The sequence below is a fragment of the Podarcis pityusensis genome (genome assembly GCF_964106645.2).
Source record: "Podarcis pityusensis genome assembly, chromosome: 6".
NCBI classification, from domain to species: domain Eukaryota; kingdom Metazoa; phylum Chordata; class Lepidosauria; order Squamata; family Lacertidae; genus Podarcis; species Podarcis pityusensis.
This window is the reverse complement of record NC_138030.1, coordinates 47,073,829-47,092,060: the sequence shown is the minus strand read 5'-3', so window position 1 is coordinate 47,092,060 and position 18,232 is coordinate 47,073,829. Positions and strand designations below refer to the sequence as shown.

Here is an 18,232-nt window from a genome sequence, read left to right as displayed (position 1 = left end):
TGCAATGGTAACCCCAGATAGGTGCACCACATAAAAGGTGAGACACAATCTTGGCCACAAAAATCTTTAATGTTGGTTCAGCTAAATGATGGCCCTCTGTGTAATACAATTTCTTTATAGGCCCCAATAAGCTTGTAGCTGAAAGTGTTGTTGCTTCTAAATCGGTTTGGTTCATCTTCTAGTAGATTGTGGCCTGGTACAAGGTTGGTTGCAACAGGAGCATTACCACCATGCAAGTATATGGTAAAAGATTAAGAAATGGTCCCTCAAATGCATATTTGGGTTAAAAGTGGGTACATGGTCTAGACCAAAGAATGCAATCTAAAGGGTATACTAAGTAATAAAATTATTTTCAACGAAATGGTGTGGTTCATGTGAATGGACAAAAGAGGTTTGAGAGTATGGATATGAATATGCTGTGCTGAACTGATGTATATGGATGTTTTGAGAAAGCATGTCTGATCTGTGTTAGATAAGGGCTTTTAGCAGGTTGGATGAGGGGTATATTTGGGGTATCCATTTAAACAAATTGTGGTGGTGTGTGGATTAGTTTAGAAACTTGTGAGATATGTGCAGACACTGGAATTATTTTGGACAATGATAACTGCTGCATGGATGTGTGAAGGAGAACAGGAGTGTGTGTTCATATTGTAAATGTTGGTTTCTGCTCTCTGAGTCCTATGCACATGCACCTGCTCACTACGTTCCTTCACTCTGCTGACGAGTTCCTTATGCAGAGTGCTGTGCCCATGTGTCAGCTGCTTTCTTCCACTGAGGCATCAGAAAGGACCATGTGGCCAATTAAACTGCAACATATGTACAGAGGTAGGAATTACATTGAGGAATAATAATCACAGAGGAGAACAGGGGAGCAAGTGCATCTTTAATGTTTTTCCTCAACTTTTAATTTTCTTGCTGGGTCCTCACAAATGCCATAGTCGGTGTTGGTGATAGTCCCGATAATTGTCCTGTCAGCCTCACAGCTTAATCCATTTTCACAGGGACACCTGTAGTATATCCCAGTAAGGTGCTGCAAGAGATACAAAGATGTAGATCAGAATTCACAACTTGACTAGAGGAAAAGCTACGTATACAATATCTTCTCCATTCTGCTAAACTGACCAAGCTTGGACATCATCCTGCACTCCTCACTTTTCACTGTATTTGATACCAACTTCAGAATATTTGCCACATATATGAGGCTGCTTTAAAGTGAGTGATGGGTTCTTCCAGAAGACTTAAAAAAAATTAAATCTAATTCAATTCTGCTTCTTCTCATGTTCGCTCTCTCACACAAATCTTTTCAACTTCTCACCATCTCCAAAATTCATTACTTCATTCAATACCACTACATCCTCCTTCACTTTCCTAAGTATCTCTCAGGTTCACAGTTGTAATTACCTTCCCTGGCTCTCTTCTTTTGCTTCATCCTTCATTTACACTCATTCCCTCTATCCTTGGTTCTGCTGCTTAGCTTAATCTTCCCAGCCCATCATTATGATCATAATACTTCTCTCTATTCATCTCTCCGCTGGTTTCTTCTTTCTTGTCTGACATTCTTCTGAATCTCCACTGACATCTTTAAGCCACCAACAAAGAAGATGAAGGCCAGAAGAAACACCAGTCATTCCTAAGGAATAGGAAATGCCACTTACCCACCGAGAGCACTCCTGAAACTCAGCTGCTTTGTCTGCACAACGAGCCAGGCTTAGGCCACTCCCTCTGTGACAACATCCATTTTTGCATTGGAGACTGTTGAGACATAGCTCTCCATTCTCCTATAAGGTAACCATGATTAGATAAGGGGTGAGCAACAGGATAAATGTCCATGAAGATGGACGCAGGTGGTGCTGTAGTCTAAACCACTGAGTCTCCTGGGCTTGCCAATCAGAAGGTTGGCAGTTCAAATCCCCATGACTGAGTGAGCTCCCGTTGTTCTGTCCCAGCTTCTGCCAACCTGGCACTTCGAAAACATACCAGTGCAAGTAGATAAATAGGTACTGCTGTGGTGAGAAGGTAAATGGCGTTTTCATGCACTCTGGCACTTGTTACAGTGTTCTGTTGTGCCAGAAGCAATTTAGTCATGCTGGCCATATGACCCAGAAAGCTGTCTGTGGACAAACGCCGGCTTCCTTGACCTGAAAGCGAGATGAATGCCGCAACCCCATAGGCGCCTTTAACTGGACTTAACCGTCCAGGAGTCCTTTATCTTTTATCTTTAGCATGAAGATGAAGGCCAGATGAACCACCATCCATTCCCAAAGCATAGCAGAGAACAAAGCCAGCCAACTAAGGGAGTGATACGAAAGCTGGAAGCCAAACCCAGCTCTCACAGGTCTATATTCCCTGAATAGAGGATTTCATGGAATCTTATGGACCTTATATTTAAGTAACATAAAGTTGATTCTGCCACACTCATGTCCTTTCCAAGGTGCCACTAGAGATACTGTATTGTCATCATCCCTCAACCTCACAAAAGAAACTTCCCATATAGGCAGGAAGGTACCTTGTGTGCCCTGGTTTTTATGCTGATATCCTAGAGTACCCTAATGCTCAAAGTGTTTGTTTGATACTCCTATTCCTAAAGTGAACTGGGGCAACTAAAGCATTTCTGAAATGAATCCTGAAATGGATCATATGCATAAATCAAACAAAGTGTCTGAAGAACTCCCTGTAAAAGTCTTTCCCTATTACATGACTGGGTAGCAATTTCAATACTAGAGAGAATCCCAAGAGCCAGACAACATGGCAAATCCCTCGCATCAGGGATGCTTCTGGAAAGGGTACAGCAAGAGTACCCAGCAACCTCTTACCAGATTCAAGATGAGTCCTCTTTGGCTAGAAAAGGCCTCTGCCAAGGCAAGTGTCAGCAGCAACAAAACCCAAGGGCTCTTCATTGCTTCTTAGCAGTAAGCCAAAGGTTTGATCTGGTGCACCTAGGACAAGAATCCAGAACATGGCATGCTGCAGATTTATAAAGCCTACCCTCAAAGTCACATGGGTGCCTTCTTGCAAAAGATATGAGTACATGTAATGGAAAAATGCTGTCTGGGTTAAAAATAAAGAAAAAACAAACAAGCCAGTCAAAATCACCCAAGGCCACGGGAGAGTATCATGTGCAGTCAGCCTCGATAGCTCTGTTGGTTAGAACAGAGGTTTCCAACCTTTCTGAGTCCATGGCTCCCTTGACCAACTACATTCTTTCTGCAGCACCCCTGTGGGGCTCAGGAGCCCAGTTATGTCACCCCTTGCCTGCAGAGCTGGCAGCCCCTCGCCCTTTTTGGAACTCCCTCCATTGTGGAATGTTCCCTCAGCCACCTCTCCTTGGGAGTCCTCTGGGCAGCTGCTACTGCTGCCCCTGGTCTCTGAGCTCTCTCCCCCCGCCTCACCCCAAAGAGAGGTGCCTCCTCACACTGCCCCTCAGGGGCCTGGAACTTGTCTCTCCATTCCCAACAGTAAGGGCTGGTGGCTGGCTGGGCTCCCTTTCCCACTTGCTTACTTACTCGAGCAACAGCACCCCCTGCCAGAGGCATCATTCGCCTGAGGAGCTTGTAGCCATGGCTGCTGCAACAATCAGCTGTGCAAGCCTTTGGGAAGCATAGATGAGAGAGGGCATCAGAGGAGGGAGGGAAGGAAGGAAAGAGGGCCAGGGCCAGTGTTGTCCATGGCACTCCTGACCATCATTCAAGGCACCCCAGGGTACCATGAAACACTGGTTGAAAACCACTGGGTTAGAACATGGTGCTGATAATGCCAAGGTTGTAGGTTTGATCACTGTATTCTGCCTATTCCTGCATGTTTACACTCTCATAAAGAACTGGAGCATGTGTCCAGATGTTTGGATATAGCAGATATAATCACACCAGGCATGAATCTGGCAGGGCAGGTCCTCACTTCTTACCTTTCATAGAAGACTTATACTGCCAGAGGAAAGGATAACTTGCCACTGGGTAAAAACAGCAGAAAAGCTTATTGCTCACTGTTACTCATTTCATGGCCCTTTCGTCTTCTTGAATATCTAGCAGGACTGCCAACATAAGGAACAGCAGGCAGGTGTGAAAGGCTTGCTCTTTCCCAGAGCTATTATTCAGACAGCTTGAGATATGAAATCACCTTGAGTCCAGTAACAGGTACAGCCTGCTGGAACTTTCTCAGGGCACAGGTGTGGACTTTTTGGATTGCAAGGCCAGGCTCAGGTGTTCAGGGAGATGATTTTTTGAATGCTCTCAGCAGTTAAGTAAGTTTCAGTTTAGACTTGTGGGTCCCAATGTGGGGCACATGCCCCACAGAGGGGCAATTTGATTTTTAAGAGGGGCAATTCAAGCAGGAAAGCTTCCCGTTGTTCAACTGTACTTCCTCTTCCACCCTCCCCTGTATGCCCCTTGTACTTCACACCCCAGCTCTGCTTTGGGTTCCCCCCAACTCTGTAGAGCAGATTGGGGGAGGTGCAGGGGCACATGGGAGGAGGAACAGGAGAATTGGACAAGGTACACATAATATATAGTTATGAGTTTGGGTGGGATCATTCTGGATGAAACTGTGGGTTACTTCCAGGGTTGGCCGATCCATGAGGTGATATGAGGCAGTTTCCTTGGGGTGACAGGCTCTTGAAAGATGGGAGGGAAGGCAGATCCAGCCTCCGTGAAGCATGGCCTGTGCTTGCTGATCTCCCCCCCTCTTCTGTGTGCTTAACCCCCCCCCAACAACAGGTGGCAGCTGGTTCGTAGGTAGGTGGGTGCCTGGCTGCAGGTGTGCAATGGAGGAGGAGCAGGTGGGTGGGAGTGCTGTGGGTGCTCAGTGGTGAAGGGGTGGCATTTTCTGTTTTGCTTCTAGCCCTTCCAAACCTTGGAATGAAGATGGAATGAAGATATGGTTTTATGGTTGCTTCACCCTGTTCCTTGCTCAGCCCAAAGTTGTATTATCCATGCCACTGCAAAGTTGCTGAAAACAAACTCACCTAGATGGCAGAATGAGAACATTCTGGAGTTTTAGCTGTCTAACACACAAAGTGCATTAGAAGCTAAACTAATGCTGTGATTTTTTTCATAAAAACATCTTTTAACCGTAAGCTTCAAGCTACATTTCCCTTGAATATTCCAAAGACCTTGAAAAACGCAAAAATGTAGCTACCTTGGAAAGTTGTCTCCATCCTTGCAGAACACCTCCTCAAGCCACAAAATATGAAGTGTTGTGATTCAGGGGCTACTGCAATGAATATATTTTATATAGCGAATAGAGAGCAGCTAGCATTCTTTTGCATTACATCAGGTATGAGCACTTGGTCTCTGAGGGAGTCAGAATTATAATGGGTCAATCATGAAAATAATGAACAATTCATTGATAAAACCCTACTAAGCTTCAGTTAGTCCTGGAGGACGTGGCTGATGAAAGCCTGGAAAACCACTGTCCCCACTTGGATGCCAAAGGCATAAACAGATGTTCAAAATTGCCATTCGTCCCCGTCCTACACCCGGATCGGATTGTATCCCCGCCTCGTCCAATTTAGTGTATATTCGTGCTGTGCGCAGCTGTTGCAGCCTGCCTCCTTCCCCCTCGCTCTAGTCGCCTTCCATTCCCTTCTCTTCCCTTGGCTTTCTCTGCCGGCCGCTGTCCGTGGTGCTGAAGCAGAGCGCGGAAGAGAGAACCGGGGGAAGCAACAGCAGGGAGGAGCTTCCCTTTGAAGGGCATGTGGCAGCCGCCGCTTAGAAACCGGGAGATCCGGGAAAAGAAGGAGGAGGAGCCACGGCTAAGTAACCTTCAGGCTCTCGCAGGCTCTCAGGGAGCAGATCAGAACAGAAACTTAACAGGCATTCTGGAGACCCAGCGTCTGAAGCCCGGGAAGGGTCTCTGAGTCTAGAGCTACTTCCCAGAGCCCTGAAGTACCGTCTAGGATTGGGAAGCTGAGCCTGCAGCCCCAATTCCGCAGCTTCAGAGCATCTACCCGCTGCTCCCCCTCCCATTTCCTGGCGTAAGGAAGCAGCCAGCTTGCTGAGCGTCTGACTTTCACCTCCTAGGACCCCTGTCCAGTGCTGACCCTTACCACCTGTTTCCTAGAAGAAACAACCCACCCTAGGAGTCGCCATGGGGAAGATGCTCCCAGCCCAGGAGGCAGCAAAAATCTACCACACCAACTATGTGAGGAATGCCCGAGCCATGGGGGTCCTGTGGGCCCTGTTCACCCTCTGCTTTGCTGTGATCATGGTGGTGACTTTCATCCAGCCCTACTGGATCGGGGACAGCATTGACACACCACAGGCTGGCTACTTTGGCCTTTTCTCCTACTGCATTGGCAATGCCCTTACAGGGGAACTCATCTGCAAGGGCAGCCCGCTGGACTTTGGCACCATCCCCTCAAGTGCCTTCAAAACAGCCATGTTCTTTGTGGGCATCTCAACCTTCCTCATCATTGGCTGCATCTTCTGCTTCAGCCTCTTCTTCTTCTGCAACGCAGCCACTGTCTTCAAGGTGTGCGCTTGGATGCAGCTGGCAGCATGTGAGTGGGGCTTAGGGGACCTGGAGGGAGAGGGGAAGACACTCTTGTAAGAGTCGCACACCTGCGCTAATGGCAGTAGCCTCAGGGCCAAGCAATACCATTTTGGGGACAACATAGCTCTTTGCCTCTGTTTTCCAAAGGCCACCTGTGTAGATATAATTCAAATCTGCCGGTGGCCATTTTGGATTCAAGCTACATTGGCACCAACACAAACCAGGTTTCGGAACATAAAATTTGCTGCTGAAGCTTCCAGTACATAAGATGGTAAGTGAAATTGGTTTTGTGATGTATCAGATCCTTGCGTGGGACGCGGGTGGCGCTGTGGGTAAAACCTCAGTGCCTAGGGCTTGCCAATCGCATGGTCGGTGGTTCGAATCCCCGCGGCGGGGTGAGCTCCCGTCTTTCGGTCCCAGCTCCTGCCCACCTAGCAGTTCGAAAGCACCCCTAAGTGCAAGTAGATAAATGGGTACCGCTTTATAGCGGGAAGGTAAACGGCGTTTCCGTGTGCGGCGCTGGTGCAGGCTCACCAGAGCAGCTTCGTCACGCTGGCCACGTGACCCGGAAGTGTCTCTGGACAGCGCTGGCCCCCGGCCTCTTAAGTGAGATGGGCGCACAACCCTAGAGTCAGACACGACTGGCCCGTACGGGCAGGGGTACCTTTACCTTTACCTATATCAGATCCTTAGAGGAAATAAAGGATTTCCAACTTCTTATACAAGTGGTTGCCCAGATTACATGGATGCAAACGCTAAATTGTCACTGCAGCCAATCATTGCTCTCTGATCAGTGCACCTATATGCTTCATATGATGGCAAGTGAATCCTTGTACAATTCATATTTTCTTATTTTTGAACGTACACTTAAATATGCAATATGTGAAGTCTTCCATAAATATGTCTTTTTGCCTTAAATTTCCAGATGGGTAGGCAGGTCAGTCTATTGCAGTGCAAACGATGAAGTCTTGTGGCACCTCAAAGACAAACAAATTCATTATGGCATAAGCTTTTGTGGACTACAGTCAACTTTCTACTCTCCGTAGATTATCCTGTTTAATCTGGTGTTTACGTAATGAATAAGAGTGACTGCCTAATTAAGCCCTGCTAGTAATGGCAATGTCCAAGAGAAGGCACAGCTAGGATTTGGTGAAGCTTTTAGCTGTCCAGATTCAGTCCTGCTAGGTCTGTGAAATTCTACAGGCAGAAGAAGTTGACATATAATCAAGACACTTGAAACCTTTTGAAATATTTACACCAGTGAGAAATGTTGATAGCCTTCTTATATTACCTGCAGAGTTCTGCTTCAACAGGTGGAAGATACATTTGGTGAGAGACATTGGTGGCATAAACCAAGATGAACAACACTGTATTTTGTGGTTTTATATTCTGATTTTATCCTGTGAACCGCCCCGAGATCTGCGGGTATAGGGCGGTATACAAATGTAATTAATAATAATAAGAAGAAGAAGAACAATAAGGGAAGCCTCTGGTTCCAGCTGTCTCCAAAGCTTGGGAGTCAGAGGCTTGAAAAGGCCCGCAAGTGGCTCACAGTGATCAAAGAGCAGAAACACAGGAAGAAAAGAAAAGGATGGGTAAGCAGGGGGATGTGTGTGTTTAATGATTTCAAGTGCAAAATTTCATGTTTCATGTTGCCATATTAGCTGCCAAGAAAGATGCCAAATAGCAGCATTGATCTATTTTATGATACCCACTTGCATAACTGTAGGAGACTATTTAAACCATGTATGACTCTTTATCTTACCGGTTTAGTATCTTAATCCCATACATGACCAGTGAACCCATTTATTCTGAACTGGAGGGTCATTGAATTTATTTACCAAAGACTTACAGAATTGTCTGAGATCTCAGGATGTGAAGAATGAACCTCTGCTTTCTGGAAAGATAGCATTTATACATTTCAGTGTAATCTGGGAGAGAAGGTCAAATCAAACTGTGCATGGCACATTAAGTAGAAGCCCCAGCAGAAACACCAACTAAGATCTAAGACAGGAAGGGATGCGGGTTATAATGAAGAGGAAGCTGATGGGAAGCTAATAAAGTTTTCTTTCTTTATAAAGTCCATCCTAGGGAGAAAGCAGTGCCAGAGAGTCATCATCATATTATGGCATTGTAGTCTAGGCTATCACAATTCCTAGTGGCAGAGATCAATTGTGTCTGTAAGCAAGGAAGACAGAAGGTAGCACATTTATTACTGGCATGAAAGAATGCTCTGCAACAGAGGTTATACTGTCTCTTGATGCACTGGTGTATAGTAGTATATCAAAGTACTGTAACTGTGACCATGTGGCTGCTTTAGAGCATCAATTGCTGCATGTCACAGAAAGAACATTCACAATGGATATTAACAGAGCTTTACTGGATGCTTTTTCTACCACACTTGCCAGTGATGAAAAATGCTTGTGCAGCCCAGAAGGGCTTGTGTTAACATACAAATAATGATTCCATGACAACAGAAGCACTTAAACAAGTCTAATTCAGAACAGCAATGCTACATAAATGAACCCTATTCCATACTTATGCAGTAATCCTGGCTTATTTGGTTGTTTACAGCTTGGTTTGTTTGGATGAGTCATCTTGAGCTTTTTGCTCCATTAGCAGCTTCTGTTCTCCTTGTAGGAGAGGTTAATGATCTGTAGATAGCTCATTAGTGGCTTGTCTGTCTTTGCTACAGGCCAGCTAGGCTGACTGTCAGTCCCATTCAGCTCTTGGATTCTATTTCAAAAGGAATAGGAACACCACAAGTGCATATTACTGTTTTAATCCTTTAACTTTCATAGTTTTACCCAAAGATTAATGTAATTCAGAATTAGACAAGGTGCCAAGAAAAATCCACAGTTCTTTTTCACAGAGCTACTATTACTGGATTCTCTAAGGAGCAGAAATTGACCAGTCCATCAGATTAGCTAAACCATATCTGTAGTGTAGATAAAATGCCCTAACACAATTACTACAGGTGAAATAAAGCCAGTAACATCTTGAATCTGGGGATCTCCCGTTGGCTTAGAATGTCTGTGCAGTGTTGTAAAAACACACAAATGTACTGCGACCACCATTCTGCATCCCTCTTTAGATAGGATTATATTATAAAAGGGATCTACATTAGTTATTGCAGCAGCACAACTCAGCAGCGAAGATGCTGCTGTTCTTGCAGAGGACTTGGTCCTCACACTGCAGCTTCCTATGATGGATGTGGCCCCAGGCACTGCTGAAGAACAATTCACAGATCCCTTTTGTAATGTGTAAAGCATCTTCTGCATTTAACTGTGGCGATGTGTTATCTCAGATATCTAAATAAAGTTGTCATAAATAACGCAAGTGGTTCCAAGGGAAGTCATTTTTCATTCAAGATCCTGGAACTGAAGTGTTGCCAAGGGAACAAAGAAATGATGCAAAACTACATCTCTCAGCAAAGAAACTCCAACAAGACTTATTCTTTAGAGATGCTACAACCATACCACTTAAATGTACGAGATATAATAGGCTGATGTCACAGGCAAACTATATGCATGTGCACTTAAGAGAAACAGTAGATTGCATGAGGCATATATGTTATATTCCAGAAAAACAAGGCACCTACTACAATGATAATCCATATCTAGCAGCCTCCTTCCTAGTCCTAGACACATGAGGTTGGGGTGTGGTTACTCTGTAGTGAAGGACCTGGTGCTGACAATTGCTCCCACACATTCATATCATCACTAGTTAAGCTAACACAGAACTGTGCGCATCAAAGGCAGAGACGCTGAATGGCAATGACCTTCTCCATGCTGTGGAGATGAGTGGCAGTTTGCAAGAGATTCTGCCTTGTGTCACCACTGATGCAACACTGAGCAAAAGCACTCCATTTGTGTTGTTTGGCTCTCTTCATTTCATTCAGCCCCTCTTCCCCCTCCATCCCACAATTTCTGGGAGAGATTTGAAGGACATTACTGGAACCAAGATTATGTTCGATAACCCTCTTGCACCATGCAAACATCCTGAATGAGACAAGATGAGATCACGTATGGCCTGCAGTCATCTATTTGGAATTCTTATTAATGCAAAGCATCTTTCCCTGCAGGTGCAGGCTTGTCAATAGGCTGCCTGCTCTACCCTGACGGCTGGGACTCACCTGAGGTAAAACGTATGTGTGGTGAGAAGACTGACAAATACACACTGGGGGTGTGCACAGTGCGCTGGGCATACATCCTCTGCATCATTGGGATCCTGGACGCCTTCATTCTCTCCTTCTTGGCATTTGTGCTTGGCAACCGGCAAGACAATCTCCTTCCATCTGACTTCCAAGTGGATAATAAAGGTGATCCTATTGTGTATATGGAATCTCTCTCAGGGCAGACACCACCCTCCAACCGACTAATACCTTGTAGGATAGCATTAGGCATGCGTTCAGAAGTGCCAGGACTATGGGATATGATGAGGGAATGGTTAACTGCATAGTTTACCCAGATGTGTGCTCATGCAGCAACAGTAACTGCAGTGGGCAATTTGAGTTGATTTCAATTATTACTTTTATATCCAGCCTTTCTTCCATGGTGAAACTCCAGCTGGCAAATAGTATCCAACTTGCCTCCCATCCAGGTACTGACCACACCTGCTTTACTTGAGCATAGTTGCTTCATCATGTGGTGGTGGGGAGCTCAGTCCTTGTGCCATGGTACAGGGAGAAACCAAGTATTTAATAGAGAGGGCTTACCTGAAGGGTGCACATGTCAAGGCTTCTGCATAACTATATCCCTGAAAAACAGCCTGTAATGCAAATGCTTCTGCATGAATGCCAAAAACTCAAGTCTATGTATGCAACTCCAAGCAAGCTTCTAGCAGGTGTAGGTATGACTCTCCCCTTAAATATATGTTTGCTAGATACTAAGCAGCACCGCAATAGCCCTGTGGACAGATGATCTATCTTTTCCTCATTGCCCATCATCCTTCAAAGCCCTGCTCATCCATGGAATTCAGGTCTAGTCAGTTGTGATGAAGCCGATACACTTCTAGTGCAGTCCTTATTGGTACATTGGGTACTAAATTGAGCCAGTTCTCATTAACTGCAAGCGGAAATTGCAAATACAGAAAGGGAGTGACAACCTTTTTGCATATATAATCATGGCTAGTGATGGCTTTCAATTTAGTACTAGAGGTTCAGGCTGCACATCACGCACCTTCTCCCCTCCCTGAGTAAGTGTGGGCTCGTGTGCATCATGACACTCTTTTGGGCCATGAAACAAGGGCTCCTTAAATAGTAGTCATGAGGCCTGGATACTTTTCAGGGTCCCCATTTGAATGTTGTTGTTTTTTGTCTTGCAGAAGAAGGAAATGAATGAAGACAAATAACCTCAAGTGTACCTTGATTGAAGTGGGCGACATACACATTCCAACTATGACGCTGGAGTCAAGAAGGCTGCTTGATACGCGCTCCCGGACTTTTATTGCCTGCAAACATTCAATTGTGCTATGACACAAAACCAAAGGCACCACAAAAAGGGGGGGGGTGAGGACTCCTTTTGGAAAACGAACCCTTCTTTCTCCGGAAAGATCACCTACTAGATTCTCAAAACCTTTGCCTTTGCAAGAAGTATACCCAAATATTCTTGAACTGAAGATCTGCTATGCAAGAATCAACATATTCATGACATTCTCTTTTAACTGAGGGATCCAATCAATCAAGAGACAATGCAGGCATATAATAAGTAACAAGCAGCCTATGTGAAGTAATCTGTTCCCTCCTTTGTTTACATGAAGCCAGAGTGGAAAGCCACAAAAGTAATTGAGGCCCCATGACAGGCATGCCCAGGAGGATAGTAGACTTCCTTCTTTGAAGAATGACTTTCTACCCTGCACTACAGAGTGATCGTGAAACTTCCTTCCAGTCATGAGTTTGCTGTGCATCAAGGAGAGCTGCTGACTATGGAAAATATCTCATTAGGTGTGCAGTTGCTTGCAGTTTTCCAAATTTGGTCTTTTATTCTGTTCTTATGTTCAGTGTAGCCTACTGAGGTTTTCCGTAAAGCATAAATGAAAGAAATCTGCAGCAAAAATTAGCAGTTCCAACAAGATGCAGTAATATTGGCACCCAAGGAGAATAGGTCTATAAGCAAGTCCCAGACATCAGCCACAAAGCTAACCCTCCCCTCCTTTGCCCTTACAAAATATCCCACTAAGATACCAAAAGAACCACAGAACAAGCAAAACATGCTAGTAGTTGGTAATGTATCTCTGCAGGAGGCTCTGTCCACTGCACAGAGCGTATTAGAAATAAGCTCAAATGATAAGATTATGCTAAACAGATCTACTCTGAAACCCAAGAGTATTAACTGGATTTCTCTTTATGGTTAATTATCTGGGACAATTCAAACATCTCTTCCTGCAATGAGACCAGTATTGCATTAAGATGCTACAGAGTTAAAATAAGCTGCTAGTATTGTAATGTAAATCTTAACTTAGACCATGATAATGAAATGTCTGATCAATTATGCATTGTGGTTTATGCTTTCAAGAATTAATTTCATCATCTTTTCTCCAGCAGTCTAAAAGCAGACCACCATTTCCTGAACTCATCAGCCACCAATATTCTTTGTTTCCTTTTCCTGCCCTGCAGCCATGCAACTAGATAACTATATCCCCATAACACAGCAGTGCTTGGATTTAATTTAAGCTTCTCACTGTCTCACAGCCTGTTCAGATAAGAGGCTCTACTGTACGAAACCTGTGGATGAATATAGACAGCATTATCAAAAGTACTTGTGGATTATTTAATAACCTGTTTATTGTGCTGCTGCATTTACAAAGAAAAAAAGACAATGCACCCAATAGAAAGAATAAAAATGTATTTTTTTCCTTCAGGTTTTAGAACGACAAAACAAGTACAAATCTGTTAGTGAGCACTTTATGGCAATTTGGAAGTTGAGTGAATCCAATGTGAGCCCCCAAATATGTAGGCGATCCTGACAAGCTACCTCTTGTATTATCCTAGAACTTCTCTCTTAGTGCAAAAGAGGTGGCAGCAGCCTTCTTCGGTGGAGGGGAACCTATATCAAAACCCAAGAGATGCAGCCTCCACACCCAGGAGCATTTTGTTCCATTCAGGTAGGCAAGATGTTGATGCAAACTAGGTTGCATTGACACCGGAAATTCAATTCTCCCTGCCAGCAAGTTTTCACAGTATTCAAAAAGAAAGTATGTATTTATACATTCTATTTCGATCCTTACAGTCAAGCAAAGAAGTGCTTCTTGGAGGTGAAGAAGATACTTTAGATAACCGGAGTATCATTTAAAACTATTGGAACCTTTTCCTTTTCATCTTAAGATTGTACAAAGAGAACATTGCTTAAGATCTCCTAAATGGACATGCAGCACAGATTTTGCAAAAGCCTCAGTCAGGTATAATATGACAGTGCAGCCAAATTCGAAAGTGAAGGAGGTATGATGGTTAAACTTCCATTTAAGATAAAGTAAAATAAAACTGCACCAGATTTTTTTTTGCAAAGGATAACGAGGGTTTAAGATGACTATAAACTGGGATTTCTGCCAAGAGAAAACAACCGAGAAGAGTGTTTTCCTGCTGGTAGCTTTTGCATTGAATTGTCCCTCAGAGTGCCTTCAATTCTGAGTCCTCCAGCAGTTTCCAGCCTGGGAGAATTTTGCAATCTCAAAGGCCTATTTGGTCCATGGGAAGTCTCCAAACCTTACATTTGAGCAAGATGCTGGGGATTTAAAAAAAACCACAAACAAACCTGGGAAAACCTAGGAGATACTCATTGTAAAACTAGCAAGAGTTACATATCTTTCTAATAAAATAAAAAGCCTACAAGAGTCAGTCACAACTAACCCCTTTTCCTAGGAGTTTTACAAGCTGGCGTTGTATATTCTCTGCTGAGTAACAATGGCTGTAATGATTCTGGAGAACAGAATTTGACACTTCATCTCTAGGGGTGGGTGGGGAAGATTCAAACTACTCTGTTCCCCTAGATTATTTGTTCTGCTGTTAATACATAGGAAGAAATTCTATTCGAAAGGGGATTTCTAGAGTCCAGCCCCTTGGACAGTTAACAGGGTATATATATCATTACATTCATTAACCTTTGGAAATAGGGTGATTGATAGTCTGGACACAGCTGGAAAGACAGCCCCCAATATTATCTTTCCTTATTGTTGAAAAGGAAGAACATATCCTGTTTTTCCAGACTGAAAACGTAACTGCTCTCTCCTAAAAAGACAATTTCACACAAGGCCAACAAGGCCCCTAGGGGCATAAGGGAGACCTATGGAAAAAGTGGTCTGCCACAGGCTGGATCACCTCCTGGCTTTTGTAGCAGAAACCATGCCATCGTCAAATGCCTTTTGGGCCACTGTACACTGTTGGCAAGCCCCGTATTGCCTGGGGCTGCATGTTGGGCAAGTCTGGCACTGAACCTGGGCAACCTGGCTGCCCCTCTGCAGCCAACAAATGCACAGAGCCATACTTGTAAAGAGACAGTGACCTCTACCAATGCCGGCTGCCTTTGTTTTCCATGTGAAACTTACTGGAGTTCACATGCTACGGCTTTGGAGAGCAGCTTATTTCATGGGACTCAGAAACTCAAGTGAACATGGAGGGGTCAAAAAATGGTGATAAAAAAAGAGAGGTACAGTTCATAAGAGGTTGTTTCAAAGGATTAAATGGCTAAAACTAGAGATAAAGAATAACGAGCAAAAAAGTTACCCAAGCAGCAGAGCAGACACCTTAGGAATGAGTCGAGTCGAGTTCAGTGCTCCACATGGAGCTACCACCTTGGTGCCATCTGCCATTTCTCCTCTTACTGTCAGCAACTGGATGTGCACTAAGAAAATGACTCCCAGAGTCAGTGAGCTAAGGAGGGATTCACAGCTCTTCACATCCCCCTTGGGATGACGGCAATATAGTTAAGGGAGTGTGTCCCAATGGAGATTTCCCCACACCTTCAGGGTTAGGTACTTGAGTAAGGAAGAGAGTCAGGGGTCATTTCACATTCCTGTAAAAACTCTTTGGCAAACTCCAATCACGGCAAAACATATTGGACGCCCACTGGCTGACAATAGTCCCTACTGAGTCGAGTACACAAACTCACATGAACGGTTAGATTTATCTAAAATCTCAAAAGCCCTCAAGGAGAAGCTTCACTCTGAAAATCAACAAGGAAAAAATTGACCTGGGAGGAGAGGGAAGGGGCAGCTGGGACATCTAGGTGTGTATATATTATGCTGTAAACCCGGTTATAGGGCCAATACATCTAGGAGTTGAGCCAGGGGTGCCTGAGACACTGTGCTGCTGTAGCTCTCTTCTCAGGATTCAGTTCCAGCATAGGTAATAAGAAGTCTGTGAATGCAGCTGCCTCGTCTTGGGACCACTCATATTTCTCCACCAAAACTTCAAAAAGGCCCCATGGCTTCAGTTTGGTGATGTGCTTCAGATCACCTGAGAACAATGACAGGAAGATTAACAAGGCTCACATTAACATGAACAGGAAGGCAAACAGAACAGGTATCAGGATTCTAATGCTCCCTTCTAAATGATATTGCTCAACAGAAAAAGGAGTATTTTTTCTCTTTCAAATTTAACACCCAGCGCAAGGCAAGTTGTAAATTATGGACTGTATGAAGTAGTGATAGCTAGGCAGCATTGTGCCAAATATGGACTACACTTTAAGGAAGTGTCTGGACTCTGGGAATTTTTTTTGAGAAGTCTGGTATTCCATGTTCTCTGTCTTCCTCACTTTCCAAAAAGCCTAAATCCCAATCCTGCTCTACACCTGCTGTCATACAATGTCAGGTGGGCAGGACTTGGGCAGGACAAATGGCATTGTGGGCCAAAATGGGACCTCAGTGGGCCTAATACAGCCTGTGGGCTGAAGCTTCCTGACCAGCGGCCCAAGGGGCCCCAATGGTTAAAGAAGTCTGACTTTGTTTCCAATGAATGAAAAGTAGAAATAATTATAAGCAAATGAGTAACCCTCTCTGCCATTGCTCATATACATCAGCAAAGTAAATGGGCACTTTGTTATTATAAAAGAAAACAAACAAGCAAAATAATAAAAACTAGATATTCCAACTACCCCAGGTCTGGAACCCTCAGCCATTCAACCTCAGATTATTTTCGCCTTACCTTTTTTGGTGAAGAACTCCTTGGAGTATTTTCCAGCCACAATGAGCTTGCGAGGTATTTTCCCCAGAAGTTCTATGATTAATGCAATATGGTCTGTATTCCCCAGGAGAGGGCATGAAAGAAATAATATGCAATAGTATTAACACACAATGGCTTTCATCCAGTTAGTGTGCTCTTTCTACCTTCTTCCCCGCTGGATTTGAGTGTTTGTCCTGTTCTCCCCCCCCTGTTTTCTATTGCTCTGGGTCAGTCTATTCTGGCAGACATAAATCTCTACATTGGGAATAGTCCTTTTTATGTGTTACCTTTCTATTAAAAATATTTCAAGGAACTTAATGCTGTTAAAAACAAACCATTGATTATTTAATAAATGACTAACAGTAACACGCTGGAACTTAAAACAATCTGTTTTTAAATCTGATATTGAAAATGAGCTGCATAATGTACCAGTAGACTCCAGCAGACCAGTATTAAAAGCTCTCAACAGAATAAAGAGGCTAGATCTCTTTTTGAGGTCTTGCTTTGTAGAGCTAGAACTTCCAAACCCCCTTGCGTAGGAACTATGTGCAGAAATAATTTAAAGTACTAGAAGTAGTAGGTACTCACCTTCATCCCTTGAGTAATCTTCTCCAGAGTGAGGCTCAAACAGATAGTCACCCGTAGCCAGTTCGAAGGCCTAAACAAGAAAATGTCAGACAACTTTCAGGGTCTTTGGGGGGAATACAGTCATTTGGTATAAAAGCCACAATGCTAATCACACGTTAGTGTGTAGAGAAAAGGAATCTACTCTAAATTATGGTGCTGAAAGAGTATGTCAGGGACCTGCCATCAGAACAGGGGTGGGAAACAGAAGGGCAGTTGTGTTACAGGGAGCCTCCGAAAATCTTGCGAAGCAGTTCCTCTTCTCGTGATGAGGAAAACCCCACCTCCAGTGGGGAAGAGGTGAAAGGACCAGAGGACTCTGGTGGGAGCCTCAGCCTCAGAGCCGCCCCCTCTGTCGCTCACCCTGCGCAGAAGTCTAAAGCGCAAAGAGGGAAGGAAAAGGCTGGGCGTAATGAGGCTTTTATGCTGGAGGAGGGCCAGGAAACAGGCACTCCCGGATTCTGCTAGTGATTGAGGCAGACATGAACTTTGGGGTTCTGCACTGTAAATAGTTTGCACCCAAATAAAACCTGTAAAAGACAGGTCGGAGTCCTGCCTGATTACTCATGAGCAGCCACCCTTGCCATCTGACAAGTATCATGACTACTTCAGGGTTCTTTTAGTCAAGCAATTTTGATTCAAAACAAGGTCCACATCCCAGAGTGCCTTGCTCACCAAACTGCTGATACTGAACACAGACATATAACTGGTTAGGCTGTAGACCTGTAAATTACTTTGTTCATGAAGTCTGAAACAAGCAGGCCTTACCGAACATTGGCAATGTAGTAATATTTTTTTTTTTTTTAGTAAAAAGCTTGCTTTTATTAAATGAAAGCTTCATTTAATTTCTAATAGCACGCTTCATTTCATTTCAGGGCAGTACAGATATAACAAATGCAAAACACACAGACAACAAAACCAAGAAAACAGCAGACAAAACTTTAAAACAGATTCAAATGTACTATC

At 44.1% G+C, this 18,232-nt stretch overlaps 3 protein-coding genes across 3 annotated transcripts in view; 1 reads left to right on the top strand and 2 right to left on the bottom strand.

Moving 5' to 3' along the window:
* Positions 1–775: 775 nt before the first annotated feature.
* Positions 776–5,622, bottom strand: CLPS (colipase). The gene is made up of 4 exons (XM_081010501.1): positions 5,131–5,622; positions 2,814–2,936; positions 1,656–1,778; positions 776–1,030 (listed from the first exon to the last, which is right to left on the bottom strand). The coding sequence occupies exons 2-4, from the start codon at positions 2,895–2,897 to the stop codon at positions 884–886; spliced, it is 354 nt and encodes a 117-aa protein (XP_080866627.1). The 5' UTR covers positions 2,898–2,936; positions 5,131–5,622; the 3' UTR covers positions 776–883.
* Positions 5,623–5,698: 76 nt separating this feature from the next.
* On the top strand, positions 5,699–14,236 carry LHFPL5 (LHFPL tetraspan subfamily member 5). Its single transcript, XM_081010492.1, has 3 exons — positions 5,699–6,493; positions 10,571–10,807; positions 11,812–14,236. The coding sequence occupies exons 1-3, from the start codon at positions 6,082–6,084 to the stop codon at positions 11,826–11,828; spliced, it is 666 nt and encodes a 221-aa protein (XP_080866618.1). The 5' UTR covers positions 5,699–6,081; the 3' UTR covers positions 11,829–14,236.
* A 1,350-nt stretch (positions 14,237–15,586) lies between these two features.
* SRPK1 (SRSF protein kinase 1) overlaps positions 15,587–18,232 on the bottom strand; it is a 29,291-nt gene continuing 26,645 nt past the window's right edge. The window contains exons 14-16 of the mRNA XM_081010474.1: positions 17,231–17,300; positions 16,625–16,717; positions 15,587–15,937 (exon numbers count right to left, since the gene is read on the bottom strand). Coding sequence (XP_080866600.1) covers positions 15,753–15,937; positions 16,625–16,717; positions 17,231–17,300 — 348 coding nt within the window. The 3' untranslated portion in view covers positions 15,587–15,752. The remainder of the gene's footprint in view (positions 15,938–16,624; positions 16,718–17,230; positions 17,301–18,232) is intronic.